The sequence below is a fragment of the Osmerus eperlanus genome, chromosome 19 (genome assembly GCF_963692335.1).
Source record: "Osmerus eperlanus chromosome 19, fOsmEpe2.1, whole genome shotgun sequence".
Lineage (NCBI taxonomy): Eukaryota > Metazoa > Chordata > Actinopteri > Osmeriformes > Osmeridae > Osmerus > Osmerus eperlanus.
Genome location: NC_085036.1, coordinates 9,995,764 through 10,009,514, shown reverse-complemented (window position 1 = coordinate 10,009,514; position 13,751 = coordinate 9,995,764). Strand labels below are relative to the sequence as shown.

Genomic DNA, 13,751 nt, shown 5'->3' with positions numbered 1-13,751 from the left:
CTACTTATTTTAAATCACACATATTTTAATTGTAAACTTTTTTTTAAAGAGAAGATAATTTATTTTGTGTTTCTTTTTTGTTCACTATTCTCTCTTCGCTACTAAAATCGAGTTAGTCACGTCACAGGCAGGATCACTGATTTACCACAGAACAATCTAGAGATTTGCTTTGCTGGCTCATTCTAGCCGCCATGAAATGTGGGCATCAGCATCTACGCCCTTCTTTGTACAGATGATTTGGAAATCTACACAATTTCAGGCGTGCGCACACGTCACACAGGTTACCCGGAAAAACACAAATCGAGGAAGGATATATCAAATGTCATTCATATGCTTGTAATGTCATCTACAATGAAATATTCACCGGACTGAATTGTATTTCACGTAGATGAAATGTTTGTTTTGTTTTTTTTATCCACACTCCTAGCAATATTTCTGGAGCCGTGGAATTGGTCCACACGAGAAGACAATGAGATGCCTCAACCACCTTTGCGGCTCATTGGCAAACATGAATTATCGTTATATGATGGAGAAGAGGACAGCAAGGGGCTATACCTGGCCATACTGGGACAGGTTTTTGATGTAAGCAAGGGGCGAAAGCACTACGGACCCGGTGGTGGCTACCATTGCTTTGCTGGTGAGATTTTTAGTTTTTTTTTAAAACCACGTCCTTCACATCGCAGTTTGATTGGGACAGGTGTCGTTCCAAGGCACTTATCCCCGCCAGGATTTGTATCCCCACACATTATATCAGGTGAAAAAACGGCCTGATATAATGTGTATCCCCTCTGTAACTTTTGCTGGGAAAGGGCAGACATCTCCATATTATCTCAGGTTGTTCATTGTGACCAAAAGAACACAGAAAATAACACACATGATGGCAGGACAGACCCTTTGCATGTTAGGGGAGGGGGTACACATTATATCAGGTGAAAATCGGCCTGATGTGATGTTTATCCGCTCTTTAACTCATATGGTAGACAGGTGAACAAAGCGATTAATTGAAAAGCCATATTAAACTAAATTTAAAAAGAAATCACGTTAGAGGGCAGGGAGGGACAGGTTAGCAAAGACGGGGCATCCTTGTCAGACCACACCCGCAGAGAATGGACAGATAGAGGTAGGCTAGATTAAAGGAAAAATATTGTTCATAAACCTGCATGTGATGTCAAGTCACATAGATAGGCCTATCAGTCGGTCTATGTAGCTAAGATGCATGGCAATATGGAACTTTGGAAAACACTGTTGATTAATCCACAATATTAAACAACACATTAAACAATTCACACGTCGCCTTAATGTAACAGACAAATAAACGTATTTATGTAGATAAATGAGTCCCTTGTTACTATGTAAAACCCTGTTGAGTCTTCCACATCGCTATTTGTTCCATTTAAGAGGTGAATTCGAAGTGCAGCAGTTAAACTCTGCTTCTATGAGTGCACGCGCGCTCCCGTGGCCAGGGGATGCAAATCCTGGCAGGGATAATTGCCTTGGCATGACACCGGCAGTGACATTCTAATGGCACAGGCATACACTGTCCACTCTCTCCCAGGCAAAGATGGATCTCTTGCCTTTGTCACCGGGGATTTCACAGACATCGGGCTGACAGATGACCTATCCAGCCTGTCCCCCACTCAGGTGGTGGCACTGTATGACTGGCTTGCTTTCTATCAGAAGGACTATCAGCCAATGGGTGAGTGGCATCATGTCAAGCTCCATTACTGCTTTTAACATGACCATGGACTAACTATATATTTCTGAAGAAAACATGAATAGCTATGTCAAGTCCAATGTGTGTGGCTTGTGTCAGGCAGGCTGGTTGGTCGGTTCTACACTGAGGGTGGGCAGCCCACAGAGGCCTTAAAGGCAGTGGAGGCATCCCTGGCAGAGGGGCAGAGACTCAAAGCCCAGGACCTGGCTGAGAACCAACACTTCCCAGCTTGCAACTCAGAGTGGAGTGCTGCTAGTGAAGGAAGGGTCTGGTGCTCCAGGAAGAGGTGAGTGTATAGCTCAGTGGTATTTGACTGCAGTTCAAGAGGTCACATGTTAGAAACCCCCCTGCACATAGCATAGTATAAAAACATCTACAGCAACAGCAACATGCTTTGGATAAAAGCATGTTGACCTCTCGACCTGTGATCAAGTTTTCTAACCACTGATTGATATCCTCCCTCTCTCATTACTGAAGCGTGTACTCTAGGGGGAGACACCTTCCAGATTCAGCCTGCCAAGACCTCAACACACACACACACGCACACATGCACACACACACCTTCATACACACGGGTTAGAACACACACACACACACCTTCATACACACGGGTTAGAACACACACACACACACCTTCATACACACGGGTTAGAACACACACACACACACCTGTCTCGGTGCTATCAAAGTATTACAAAAAATAGATTTTGTTGCTTTGATTGAAGTTTCTTTTGACTTGTGTTTGTGTTCATAGTGGTGGAGTTCACAGAGAATGGGTGGGAGTCCCACGGCTGCTTTTCTCTCCTGGCTCCAGCCGTTCTCGCTGTGTGTGTGTAGAAAAGCCCTCCACGACAGGAAACCCAAACCTCCGAGAGTACCAGGGTTGCCCCCCTGAAGCTGAGTCATGTCCTGCTGGAGGCTAGTCTGATCTGGGCCTGGAGGCTAGTCTGATCTGGGCCTGGAGGCTAGTCTGATCTGGGCCTGGAGGCTAGTCTGATCTGGGCCTGGAGGCTAGTCTGATCTGGGCCTGGAGGCTAGTCTGATCTGGGCCTGGAGGCTAGTCTGATCTGGGCCTGGAGGCTAGTCTGATCTGGGCCTGGACACTAGGACTATTCACAGGACCTCAATGTAAAAATGATTGAACCTGAAGTCAGGTGAAATTCTTCAAACGCAAAATGATCAGATTTTCTTCCTTCCTTTGGATCTACGTGCCATGTCATAATGTAGTCAGCGATTGTGAGAAATACTTGAAAATCAACTAGACTTTGTATGCACTAATACCTGCTAGGATGTCAGGATCTGCTTTTATAACATTCTAAAGTACAATACATTTTATTGTCTAAATGGAAATAAAACAATCCTTTTTTTATGATGACCTTTATGTAAAGTCGTCCTCCCTTTCTCTAAAAGGATACGCAAGGAAGAGACAAGCTAGATATCTGAGCGTACAGATACAATACAATGTGCATAAAAGATTAAACAATGTGCATAAAAGATTAACAGAGGCAAGATTTAGGTTTGTCACATGACAAAAAAAAGCACAAACTGCATTAAGTACAAAACAGTTGTAGTGGTCAAAAATATCATACATTTATCTGTACAATTTAACAATACCTGGAGTGGCCCACTGACCGGACACACCAACACCACATTCTCCCAATGATCAGAAACGTCATGTCATCTTTATAAAGTGCACCTGTTAGGCTTTGAAATCAAGACACATTAAAACATGATCGGTCAAGACAACGCTTGACTTGAGGCAACACCAATTGGAGCATGTCACATGACTCCCCACCCCAACACAGACCTCACAACAGGCCGACATGGAATGTATACTTTTGGTGACTGATCGGCGGGAAATAATTCATGGGTATAATTATGAAATGTATAGACTACATATTACCTTACACATGCATATGCCTAGACATTTCATTACGGGTATCACTTCATAAAAAATTATTAATTTGCTTATTGGTAAACAAAGATCAAGTTTCTGCTTCACGTTTAAAAGCCTCCCATCCTCTTAATCTAATAGAAAGTACTTTGATTACACATGTTCTCCCATTCACCAGGACAATAACACAGTTATCAGACTATGATCACTGGGCAAAAGCTTTTGGATGATATATCTCAGCTTTGCTCATGTTCAATCAGGTACACATCGCTAAATCACATTTTTTTAGCAGGAGGAAGATTCACTAAGTGCAGCAATCTCACTTCCTTCTCACAGGGTGAATACATGGGAGCATTTAGTTTAGTGTTTCATGAAAATTAGAGTCACAGAATCAACTGGAATTCAATAATCTGTAGCATGAAAAACCCTTAGTAACTCAACCTGTCCCTTCAAATCTTTCAGACCCAGCCCACCCTGTTTGAATCAGCCATCCAGTCAACAGTGAGGAATGAGGCAGTGCCTAGTATGAGTGATTCAGAAGTACTCTAGAAATGACAGTCACCCAACCTTAGAGGAAAGTACATCTTTCTCTTTCTATGATTCATCAGAACTGTGCAGTAAAGGGTTAATTTGAGGAAAGGGATGACAGTCAGTGAGTTTCTAATGGAGAAATCATATTTGTTCTGACCAGGGCCTGGCTCCCCTTCAACATGAAATCATTACCTGTTCATCAGCCGATTCCTGGAGACGCCTACCAAAGTATAACAGGGTGAAATAATACCGTCTCCCTCATCAAAGCCCAGCCCAGAGGATCAAACACAATCTTCATTACCAACAACACATGATTACTTGGATCGAGGACACGTATAAATGCTTCAACTCTACTGTAAAAGTCCCGCTGGAACATTGACTTTTTTGTTTGTTGATAAACTGGAATTAGCACAGAAGTTGTGGTCAGTAACTTTGTCCAGGGGCTGTTTCCTGTATGCTTGTCCGGCGGCTACCTCCCCCAGTCCAGGGAGACAGGGGGTGGGGGGGGTGAGAGGTGCTCGTTAGGACACCCCGCCCAAAGTCAACACGTCAAAGCAGATGTCACAGACCCTCACAGGCTTGTTCAGGTCAAACTTTATGATGGGAATCTCCTTTATGGAGCACTTGTGACACAGCAAGCGGCCACAGTGGCGGCTGCAGAGAGAAAGAGAAGGAAAGTGAAACGGGATGTGCTGTGATCAGTCCACAAGAACGAGAAAAACCTAGGAGGTAGGACACGAGATCCTAGTGTTACTTACCAGTGATGTTTCCTGGTGGTGACTCCAAACTTGGCAACACATTCATAACAGTTGGACCCATCGCACCACGGAGGCTCTTTGGATAACATATCTGAAACACAGAACAGGAGCAGTCAGAAGAGGGCCCCCCCCCGCTCTTAAAGCACACACAGGAATCCACTAAAGGGACGACACCTGACCGGCAGAAGTCCACCTGGACGGAGAGGCTCACCTAGAAGGCGGAAGAGCAGCTGTTTGGTGGCTACTTGGTAGTTGAAGATGTTGACGCCCTGGTTGTTGGTGCCGCCCAGCCGAGCCCCGGACCTCACGATGGCACGGCACAGGTTGGCGTTTCCTTTCATGTAGGCCAGCAGAAGAACTGAGGGAGAACGGAGGGGAGGCTTATCCTGTCGTTTTCGCTCGACGCATTTGGAGTATGCGTGCATTGAAACCGCCATGCTAGAAGACAAAGCCTTCTGCGACGGTCAGTCAGTCGGTATTCTGTAAACACACTGCTCCTCCTACCTGTGTTTCCCTCATTGTCTGGTTTGTCCAAAGGGTACTGTGGCATACACTCCAAGAACAGCTCAAAGATGGCGGCTGCGTTCTCTTTCCCATAATGCCCCAGGACGTGCATCGGCGACTGACCCCTGCGAGACGAAAGTTCAGCGAATCACTTAAGTGAACCCCTTCGCCCCCCCCCCCCCCCCGGACCGCCCGACGGGAAGGGGGTGTCGCGGGGAGAAAACCCACCTGAGATTGAAGGCCTCCGCGTCGATGTTGGACTCCGTGAGGAGCGCTCGGACGTTGTTAAGGCGGCCCTGCATGACGGCCAGGTGCAGGGCTGAGGACGGAAGGAGACGAGACTGTGAGAGGAGGCTCCAGGCGAGGGGAGTGCGGCTGCATCTCACGGCCCTCGGGGGGGGGGGAGGGCTGGCCTACCGTTGTTGCCGTTCTCATCCAGAGCAGCAAAGTCCACGCCGTTCTCCAGCAGCACGGAGCAGATGGTGGCCAGGTCCTGCTGGGCGGCGAGGTGCAGGGCCGTCTGCCTGTGTTTGGTCACCTCGTTCACCTTGGCCCCCGCCAGCAACTAGGTGGACACACACACACACACCCCCGTCAGACGGCATCGCGTTTGCATAAACGCACACGCAGACGGTGAAACTGGAGCGTGTCTAGAGAACAGGGGTTGCTCACCAGGTTGCGGACGATGATCTCCGATCCGGCCTGGACGGCCAGGTGGAGGGGGGTGAGCTTGGCAGCGTCCTGGACCCTGGAGTTGACGTTGGCCTGGACGCTGATCAGGAACAGGACGCTCTCGATGTCCGAGTTCTGGACCGCCACGTGGAGGAAGTTACGCCCTTTATTGTCCCCCTGAAGAGAGAAAGGAAGTTTACAGGAAGTTATGCAGGCTCGACTGCCCTGGAGGTGAGCTCCAATAATAACAGAGCAGTGTATAATGGAGTGTGTGTGTACCTGTTCGGCGGCGCCTGGCTCTCTCTTCAGGATGGCCTCTGCGGCCTTGTTGTTCTTGTGCGTCATGGCGCAGGCGAAGGGGGTCATGCCCTGGCGGTCCCGCACGTTCAGACGGATGTCCGGGTGGGAGATGAGCAGCTGGATGATGACGCCGTGCTGGTTGCTGATGGCAACGTGGATGGGGGCCCGTCCCTCCGCATCCTGGGGGGAGGAGGAGTCAGACACGGGTGAGATCGGTGACTGGACCGGACCCTCTCCCCAGCACCCGACACGTCTTCTCATGCACGGTAGATTGAGAGAGGGCTAGGCTAGGTTGAGATCGACCCCCGGACCTGTGCGTTGACGTTGGCCCCGAACTCCAAGAGGCACTGGCCCACGTCCTCCAGGCCCCAGCTGGCTGCCAGGTGGAGGGGGCTCTGGCCGTCGCGGGCCTCCTCGTCCCCCTCCCCGTCCGGACCGGGCTGCCGGGGGCTGTTCACGTCACAGCCGCTGCAGAGGCCGGGACGGCAGAGAGGGGTGAGACAACAGGCACCATCAGAACGCTCTCAACAGAAGTACTGGCTAGTATGACTGCTAATGTTTGACGACGGTTGGTTTTAACCCTTCAGAATACTGCAGGGGCACTAGAACATGGACGCCGAGAGACACGAGCAACCAGGAAGCCTGGTTCCCCCTGCTCCAGTTAGGGTTTGTCTCCAGGTCTAAGATCAGAGGTAATCTGGAGGCTTTAACAGCTTACAGTCAGACAGGGATCACCGTGATTGAGCCTGAAATGACTCGCTGTGTCTCTGAGCCAGATCTTCCACCACCCTGGGGAGGAGCAAACAGCCTTGGAAAAATAACACTCTGACCTCACCATAAAACACACACACACAGTAACATAACGATCATTTACTAATCCAGTACACTAGCAGAGGTAGGCGCAGTATGCTAAATGAGCGCTAAGACTTAAAAGGGCGTGTGGCTTAGTTGTTTGGGGGAGTGGAGGGTGGAAAGTGGAGGGTGGGAGGTGGGGGGTGCAAAGCACACCTGCGGATGAGGAAGCAGGCCATGACCTCGTTGTTCTCGTCCACGGCCCTGTGGAGGAGCGTCTGCTTGCAGCCCGACGGACCGGAGCTCCAACAGGTGGCGTCGCAGCCGTGGCGCACCTGCCGGGGACGAGAGACATCAAACTCAGGGAGAGAGGAGTGCAGCTCTGTGACTTGTCACACCCCAGCACTATCTGTACCCCTACTAAACTCCAACTGTGTGTGTGTGTGTGTGTGTGTGTGTGTCTCACCAGCGTGGAGGCGATGTCCTCCAGGCCCTTCTCCAGAGCTAGCCATAGAGGGGGGTTGCCCTTCTCGTCCACCACAGACATGTCTGCCCCCCGAGTGCATATGGCGTCCACCACCAGGGGGAGCTGGCTGCTGATGGCCAGCTGCAGCGCCGTCTGGCCCTCCTGGGTCCTGGAGGAGCAAGACAACCACGCGTCAGGACACCCCCCTCCTCTATAATCCAGGGTAGTCCTGTGGTTTTCCCCCCCAGCTCTGGTGTGTCGTTTTGGGCCTACCTGACGTTGATGTCGGCCTGGTGCTCCAGCAGGAAGAGGGCGCTCCTGCTGTCCTGTCTCTGGATGGCCATGTGCAGCAGGGTCTGGCCGGAGGACATGGTATCGTTGATGGCCGCCCCGGAGCCAAGCAGCTGGGCTGCGATGGTGTGCATCCCTGACAACACACGAGACGCTGTCAGCTCGTCAAAACTAGGACGGATTAGCTTAATTTTTTTATAAAAAAATAAAAAAAAGGAACTGAATAGTTTGTGTATTGTGGATGAGAGGGTGTGGAGATGTGTCCTCGGCCTACCGGTCCAGAGGGCCAGGCCCAGCACGGTCTGGTCCATGGAGTCTTTAAGGCTGAAGTCAGGGATGATCTGGAGGTTGTTGGTGGCGTGAAGCGCATTGGCTGGAACATAACCACAAACGGCATGATCACAAACATGTTTGGGACGAACTTTCCCCCCGCAACGCTTGAACGCACGTCGTTCCCATGCCGAAAACAAACCCGGCTGACCCCTGAGGGTCCTGACCAGGCAGCGGGCTCACCTTTCTGCTCCAGGATGACTGACACCACGTCGGCGTGGTTGTGGGCGATGGCCATGTGGAGGGGGCTCTGCAGGGACAGCCCCTGGGCCCGGCCCTGCAGCTCGCCCTCGGGGAGGGACTTGTGGGTCTGCAGGTTGGGGTTGGCCCCCTGCTGGAGCAGCTCCGCCGTCAGGCCTGCCAGCCCGCAGCGACAGGCAGTGTGGAGGGGGGTCTCCCCCTGCACCACAGACAGAGAGAGACAGACAGAGGGAGACAGAGACAGAGAGAGAGACAGACAGAGAGAGAGATGGAACAACAGTCATTAGACCTAATCGAAGCTATTACGATGTATTATCACATTCCAAAACTTAGCAGAAGGCCAGAGCAGCGGGGCACTGCAGTCCAGCCTGTGATGCAGTGGGGCCGGCTCTGCGGAGGAGGGTGAGCCTGGGGAATCTGCAATGACTTGCAGTCTCACTGCAGTCCAGCGTAGCAGCGTGGCTAGCCGGCGAGGTGGAACGCACCCATTTGTTGTTGTGGTTGACCTTTGCCCCGTGCGTCGCCAGGAAGAGAGCGGCGGCCTCGCAGCCCGCTCCTGCTGCTCTCTGCAGGAGACAGTTCCCTGGGGAGGACAAGGGGGGGGGGGGGGGCAGGTGAGGGGGGAGACAGGATGAGAACCAAACTAATATTGAAAACAATGTTTATTTTGCTTCCTCTGTGGGGTCCGTGGTCAACACCTGTGGCAGTGTCTGGGGCGTCCGGGTTGCTGCCCCGCTGGATGAGCCGCGAGGCGAAGCTGTTCTCGTCGAACGACGTGCCGTTCTCCACGGGGGCGTGGTCCTCGAAGGGGTTGACGGAGGGGTCGGAGGCCACGGTGATGTACTGCAGGGCCAGCCACAGAGCCGTGCTGCCCTCGTGGTCCTTCAGCTCCAGGTCCAGCCTGGGAGAGACGAGGAGAGAGGGGGTAGGTGAGCGGGACGCAAAACGACGCTGGGATCGGGTCCGTTTACGGGTTGAAATGTGGAGCCAGTCCAAAGACTCACTGTTTGCACTGTAGGAGCTGGTTGAACACAGGGTCATTGCCCGACACCACGGCATCATGCAAGGGAGTTCTGCAGGATGAAAAGACAAACGTCATGTTAGGATTCCCTTCTAGAAAGACGTGGTCTTAACATTTCCTCGCACACAGCTGTCACTTGGGACCAGGGGGAAGAGCCCCGGGTCACCCACCTGCCCTTGCTGTTCTGCATGTTGGGGTTGGCTCCCGTTTTCAGCAGGGCCTCTGCAATGCGGGCCATGCCGCTCATGACCTCCCCAGAGTGCTTCTTGGGGCTGAAGGAGCAGACCAGGTGCAGGGGCGTCTCCACCGCCCCCACCGTGGCGGCGTTCACCTGGGCCGAGTGGCGGATCAGGAAGGTGGAGGCAAACTCATCGCCTGGAGGTAGCAGGAGTGAAAGAGAGAATGAGACGGGTTCTTGTTCGGGCTAACGCTTCAAGTTTCCACCGGGATGTCAGGTCGGGCACACAGAAAGTGCCCTTGGAGCATTCACAGCGCCCCCTACCTCTTTGGATGGCTTTGTGCAGCAGGCTCCAGCCACTTTGGTCCACCATGTCCACATCTGCTTTGTTGTTGACCAGCGTGGTGGCAATGCTCTCGAGTTTCCGAGACAGGGCTAGGTCCAGGGCCAGGTCTCCATTGGTGTCCAAGTCATTCAGCTTTCCAGGCAGCTGGGGTGTGGAGAAATTCAAGCTCAAATGAATTTGATACGTTGTGTTAGTTCATATGCCCCGTCACAGGCTATTGAGGGTTTAAGTGAACTCTGTGCGTGGATCTCACCTCCGAGTCCATCTCAATGAGGTAGAGAAAGACCACATCTTCCCGCTCAACTTTAATGGCTTTGTGAAGAGGGAACTCTGTTTTGGACTTGATCATCTTGTAGAGGAGCTGAGCACTCATGGTGCTGAAGTCTTCTTTCCTCAGGTCATCCTGCAGAGAGGAATCGAGATAAGCACAATCTCAGCCCTCATCTCATGACGCTGGAACCTGGGGACGTCGCATCAATCATTCCCCTCCTTCATCAATAGTTTCCATAATCGGATGTGTGAAAAGCGCTCAATTCCATTCAGGTCTTAATCAGACCTTGAAACCACTTAAAAAGCTCAGGTGAATGTAATAAAAAAGGGAAATAATAAAAGTCGAAGGAAGGCAAAGAGTGATAAAGCTATAGCTAGCACTAACAGGCAGTCAGGTAGCAGGTGAAAAGCCATTTCCTCCGTCCCGTTATAAAGCTAACCTTGAGAATGATTGGGTTCTGGCTGTGGCAGATTTATGACATCGTAAAGCAACGAGCTTTAAGGTCAATGAAGAGAGAGGCGACTGAGACGAGGATTACAGCACGGCCATTTCCACCGTATGAAACCACTGCTGCAGCAGAGATTAATTCGCATGAAAATGAGTGTTCATAGTCAGGTATTAAGACCGAACTGCTAATACGCTCCAGCATTGACTGGGCAAAACAGTGCTCTTGACTCATGCACAAAACACATGCTTCGGATGGGACCTGGAGATGAATCAATACTACAGCCAGTTGAGATATAGGCCTGATGACGCATCGCTTTCATAACACCGCTCCACAGTTCCTGGGGTTTGGATGGGACTGACAGCCTATCGATTTTCTCCGGATGGTTCCGTCAGTCCAGAATGTGCTGACCAGAGGATAGACTCACCCAGTGGCTGGCGATGATCTCTCCACAGTAGTTCATCAGGGTGGTGGCGTCGAGCTCCTCAGCCGTCTGGTAGAAGCGGATACAGTTCCTCACGTTCACCGACGACATCACCCCTTTCTCACACCTGTGTGAGAGAAACCGAAGCTATCCAAAATCTACAACTATACGGGCGGGTCTGGGTCAATACCTGGCGGTTGGGGGGGGGGGGGGGGGGGGGGTCATGGAACATAGTCGGCGCCATCGATTTGAGGATAGAGAGGAATATTACAGCGAGGGTTCTTACGGGTTGGGTGTAGCCTAGGGTTAGCAGAGACAGACAACATGGAGTCAGGGCACACCTCTCTCGAAGCAGCTGCAGCTGGAAGCGGTTGGACAGTTTCATCAGGTCGATCAGGAAGGCGTCGTCCTCGCTGAGTGCCAGCTCGTCGGTGTACGCCCAGCGCAGCATCGCCAAGGCGACCTCGGGCTTGGCATCTGGAGACCCCCCGCGCGAGTGAGCGTTAATAACTTGCACGCATATTTGCAGTGTGAAACATGGGAGTAATCATGCATGAACTGCAATGATACAAGCTTTCCAGGAGAGCAGTTATGTGTGTGTGTACCCTAACTGTCTGTTCCCTACTGAGCACAGAGAGAGCAGGGTTTCGTACCAGACAGATCCAGTTCTGAGGTGGAAGCCATGTTGGCCAGGCTCCAGGCATCACTGCGAGCAGCCAGCACAAACTTATGAGCACAGAGATTCAGCTCCCCAACTCTGATCTTCAGATCACTGTAAAACACAACAGCAAACATCATGGTGAACAGTTGGATCCAAATGACAGTGCAATTCATTAATTTTTTTCAAAAACATCCTGCAACTGAACAATGCAGATAAGCGTGTTATAATTGGCACGGAAACCTCAAGACAGGGTGAGGCCATTGGGCGTACACATTGCTGCAGGAGAAACCTGCATGTCTTCTTCTGCGCGTAGCCATGGCAACAGCACTGCCCGCATCATATCCGAATCGCCGCTTACCCCCTCTCCCCTCCCTGCGCTCCCTCACCTGTACTGCTCCTGCTGGTACAGCTCGGCCACGATGTCGAGCAGGCGGCTGATGAACGTGTCCCCGGCCGCACAGTTGGCGGAGCCGTGGCCGGGGGCCTGAGCGGCCAGCACGGCGCAGCGCCTCTCCGTGTCCGCTAGCTTCTGCTGCATCTTGACGTACTCCTGCCTGAGCAGGGCCAGGTGCTTCTGCAGCTTGGCCACCTCCTCTGTCAGGCGGCAGGGGGAGAAGTACACAACAGGGGGTGAGAAATGAAGCAAGTTGAGAAAGCTATCTGGGTGCATTTTACGCATTCCATTGTGGGAAGTACGCCTACGCCACACTGCAGGGCAGTGGAATATCTATAACGTCCAAGAACTTAACAGAGTTTTGGCAGACATTGAAGTTGCTTCCTGAATGTGGGTGTGATGTCTTGTAAGGCACATTTAGTTTCCTTCCCCTTCCTGCAAGTTTCAGAGCAGGAAAAATGCTGAGAAGGCACATTGCTTTTCCCTCCCTAACTCAGTGAGTTTAACATGGCTGGCCAAGTCATGGGGAGAGGAAGGCCAGCCTCCACCATCACCTGACTAACCCAACACAGGAAGGGCACACTGCTGAACAGCGAGATAAATGCTGCCCAAGAATATTCAAGCAAGTGTCAGCACATAACTAAACTTATGTCCCACTGCATTCATTCCTATGAGCCATATTATTCACAATCATTCTTTTATGTTTATATTATTACATTCTCAGAACACGTCAGCTGAAAAACTGAAAATAACTTGCTAAGCATTTAAACATGGTCTTAAAACTTTGCATAAGAAAGTACCAGTCTGACGGTGTAGCTCAATACCTTTTCAAAAGGTGAACAGCTGGATAAACGCCCGTGTGGAAATACATACATGACTACAACAGACATAATATTCTATGTCTATTCTATATCCTATTCTATAATTTTTTCACTAGCATCAGCTGTGGGGTCTATAGAGTCCGGGCCACCACTTATCTGATGTTTGAGTCACACCCAACAGGCTGGCGTTGACTAGCACTACTACACAAGCTGACAGCGGGTTGACCAACTCGGAAAATCAAAGCTGATTTGTTAGCTAATTTGTTAGCACCAAGCGGGGGTTTGACCCATCGAAACAAAACTAATATCCAAACAACGTTGCCGCTCGCCTGGCTTGCACATAAGTAACCCAAATACTACTAGCTGCAAGCAAACCTAGCTACTATTAGCTTCACACGAGCATTCATAGTAAGAGGTGACTCGACGAAAAACGAGCGATTATGATTTTTTTGCAATCATATAAAATCTAATTTGACTATATGTTTTAAGACTTCGGAAAGCGATTAAGCAAGCGTCAAATAAAGAAAGGGCGTGTAAATAGACAAGAAATCTGTATCATACCTTCCGCCATGTTGGTTCCGTGGCTTAATACTTTTCTCTCGCGAGACGGTAAGATCACAGTAGGTGGGTACGTTTAAAATTGTGTGACATTGTAGCAGTCGTCCTCATTTTCCCAGATCTATGCTTTGTCCAACAATTTTAAGTGCTGTGGCCTCAAACAAATCTCACTGGGGGGG

General features: G+C 50.8%; 2 protein-coding genes across 5 annotated transcripts; one reads left to right on the top strand and one right to left on the bottom strand.

Annotated features, from left to right (window-relative positions):
• Positions 1-90: 90 nt before the first annotated feature.
• LOC134039317 (neuferricin) lies at positions 91-3,089 on the top strand. Of its 3 annotated transcripts, none has more exons than XM_062485118.1 (5): positions 91-280; positions 428-637; positions 1,556-1,696; positions 1,814-2,000; positions 2,469-3,089. In XM_062485118.1, the coding sequence occupies exons 2-5, from the start codon at positions 475-477 to the stop codon at positions 2,635-2,637; spliced, it is 660 nt and encodes a 219-aa protein (XP_062341102.1). In that variant the 5' UTR covers positions 91-280; positions 428-474; the 3' UTR covers positions 2,638-3,089. The 3 variants fall into 3 exon arrangements, with proteins under 3 accessions (XP_062341102.1, XP_062341101.1, XP_062341100.1); XM_062485117.1 differs by having other exon boundaries at positions 91-336; XM_062485116.1 differs by lacking the exon at positions 91-280 and having other exon boundaries at positions 292-637; positions 2,469-2,649; positions 2,811-3,089.
• A 727-nt stretch (positions 3,090-3,816) lies between these two features.
• Positions 3,817-13,681, bottom strand: ankfy1 (ankyrin repeat and FYVE domain containing 1). Of its 2 annotated transcripts, none has more exons than XM_062485114.1 (25): positions 13,576-13,681; positions 12,186-12,393; positions 11,792-11,910; positions 11,480-11,615; positions 11,142-11,265; positions 10,252-10,401; positions 9,977-10,142; positions 9,645-9,849; positions 9,458-9,526; positions 9,152-9,354; positions 8,939-9,036; positions 8,436-8,652; positions 8,197-8,295; positions 7,905-8,058; positions 7,632-7,800; positions 7,382-7,500; positions 6,685-6,841; positions 6,353-6,553; positions 6,074-6,250; positions 5,819-5,966; positions 5,630-5,720; positions 5,402-5,526; positions 5,109-5,255; positions 4,898-4,988; positions 3,817-4,793 (listed from the first exon to the last, which is right to left on the bottom strand). In XM_062485114.1, exons 1-25 carry the CDS (start codon positions 13,583-13,585, stop codon positions 4,661-4,663), a joined length of 3,516 nt encoding a protein of 1,171 aa, XP_062341098.1. In that variant the 5' UTR covers positions 13,586-13,681; the 3' UTR covers positions 3,817-4,660. The 2 variants fall into 2 exon arrangements, with proteins under 2 accessions (XP_062341098.1, XP_062341099.1); XM_062485115.1 differs by lacking the exon at positions 13,576-13,681 and adding an exon at positions 13,018-13,042.
• Between the last annotated feature and the right edge of the window lie 70 nt (positions 13,682-13,751).

Bases quoted from the DNA above. Each gene is read 5' to 3' on its own strand.
- LOC134039317 (XM_062485116.1), top strand. From the start codon at position 394: ATGTTTGTTTTGTTTTTTTTATCCACACTCCTAGCAATATTTCTGGAG. The intron at 638-1,555 runs GTGAGATTTTTA...ACTCTCTCCCAG, and splicing joins TGGCTACCATTGCTTTGCTG to GCAAAGATGGATCTCTTGCC. The intron at 1,697-1,813 runs GTGAGTGGCATC...GGCTTGTGTCAG, and splicing joins GAAGGACTATCAGCCAATGG to GCAGGCTGGTTGGTCGGTTC.
- ankfy1 (XM_062485114.1), bottom strand. The intron at 7,801-7,904 runs GTAGGCCCAAAA...TTGCTCCTCCAG, and splicing joins CAGGCCGACATCAACGTCAG to GACCCAGGAGGGCCAGACGG. The intron at 7,501-7,631 runs GTGAGACACACA...CGTCCCCGGCAG, and splicing joins AGGACATCGCCTCCACGCTG to GTGCGCCACGGCTGCGACGC.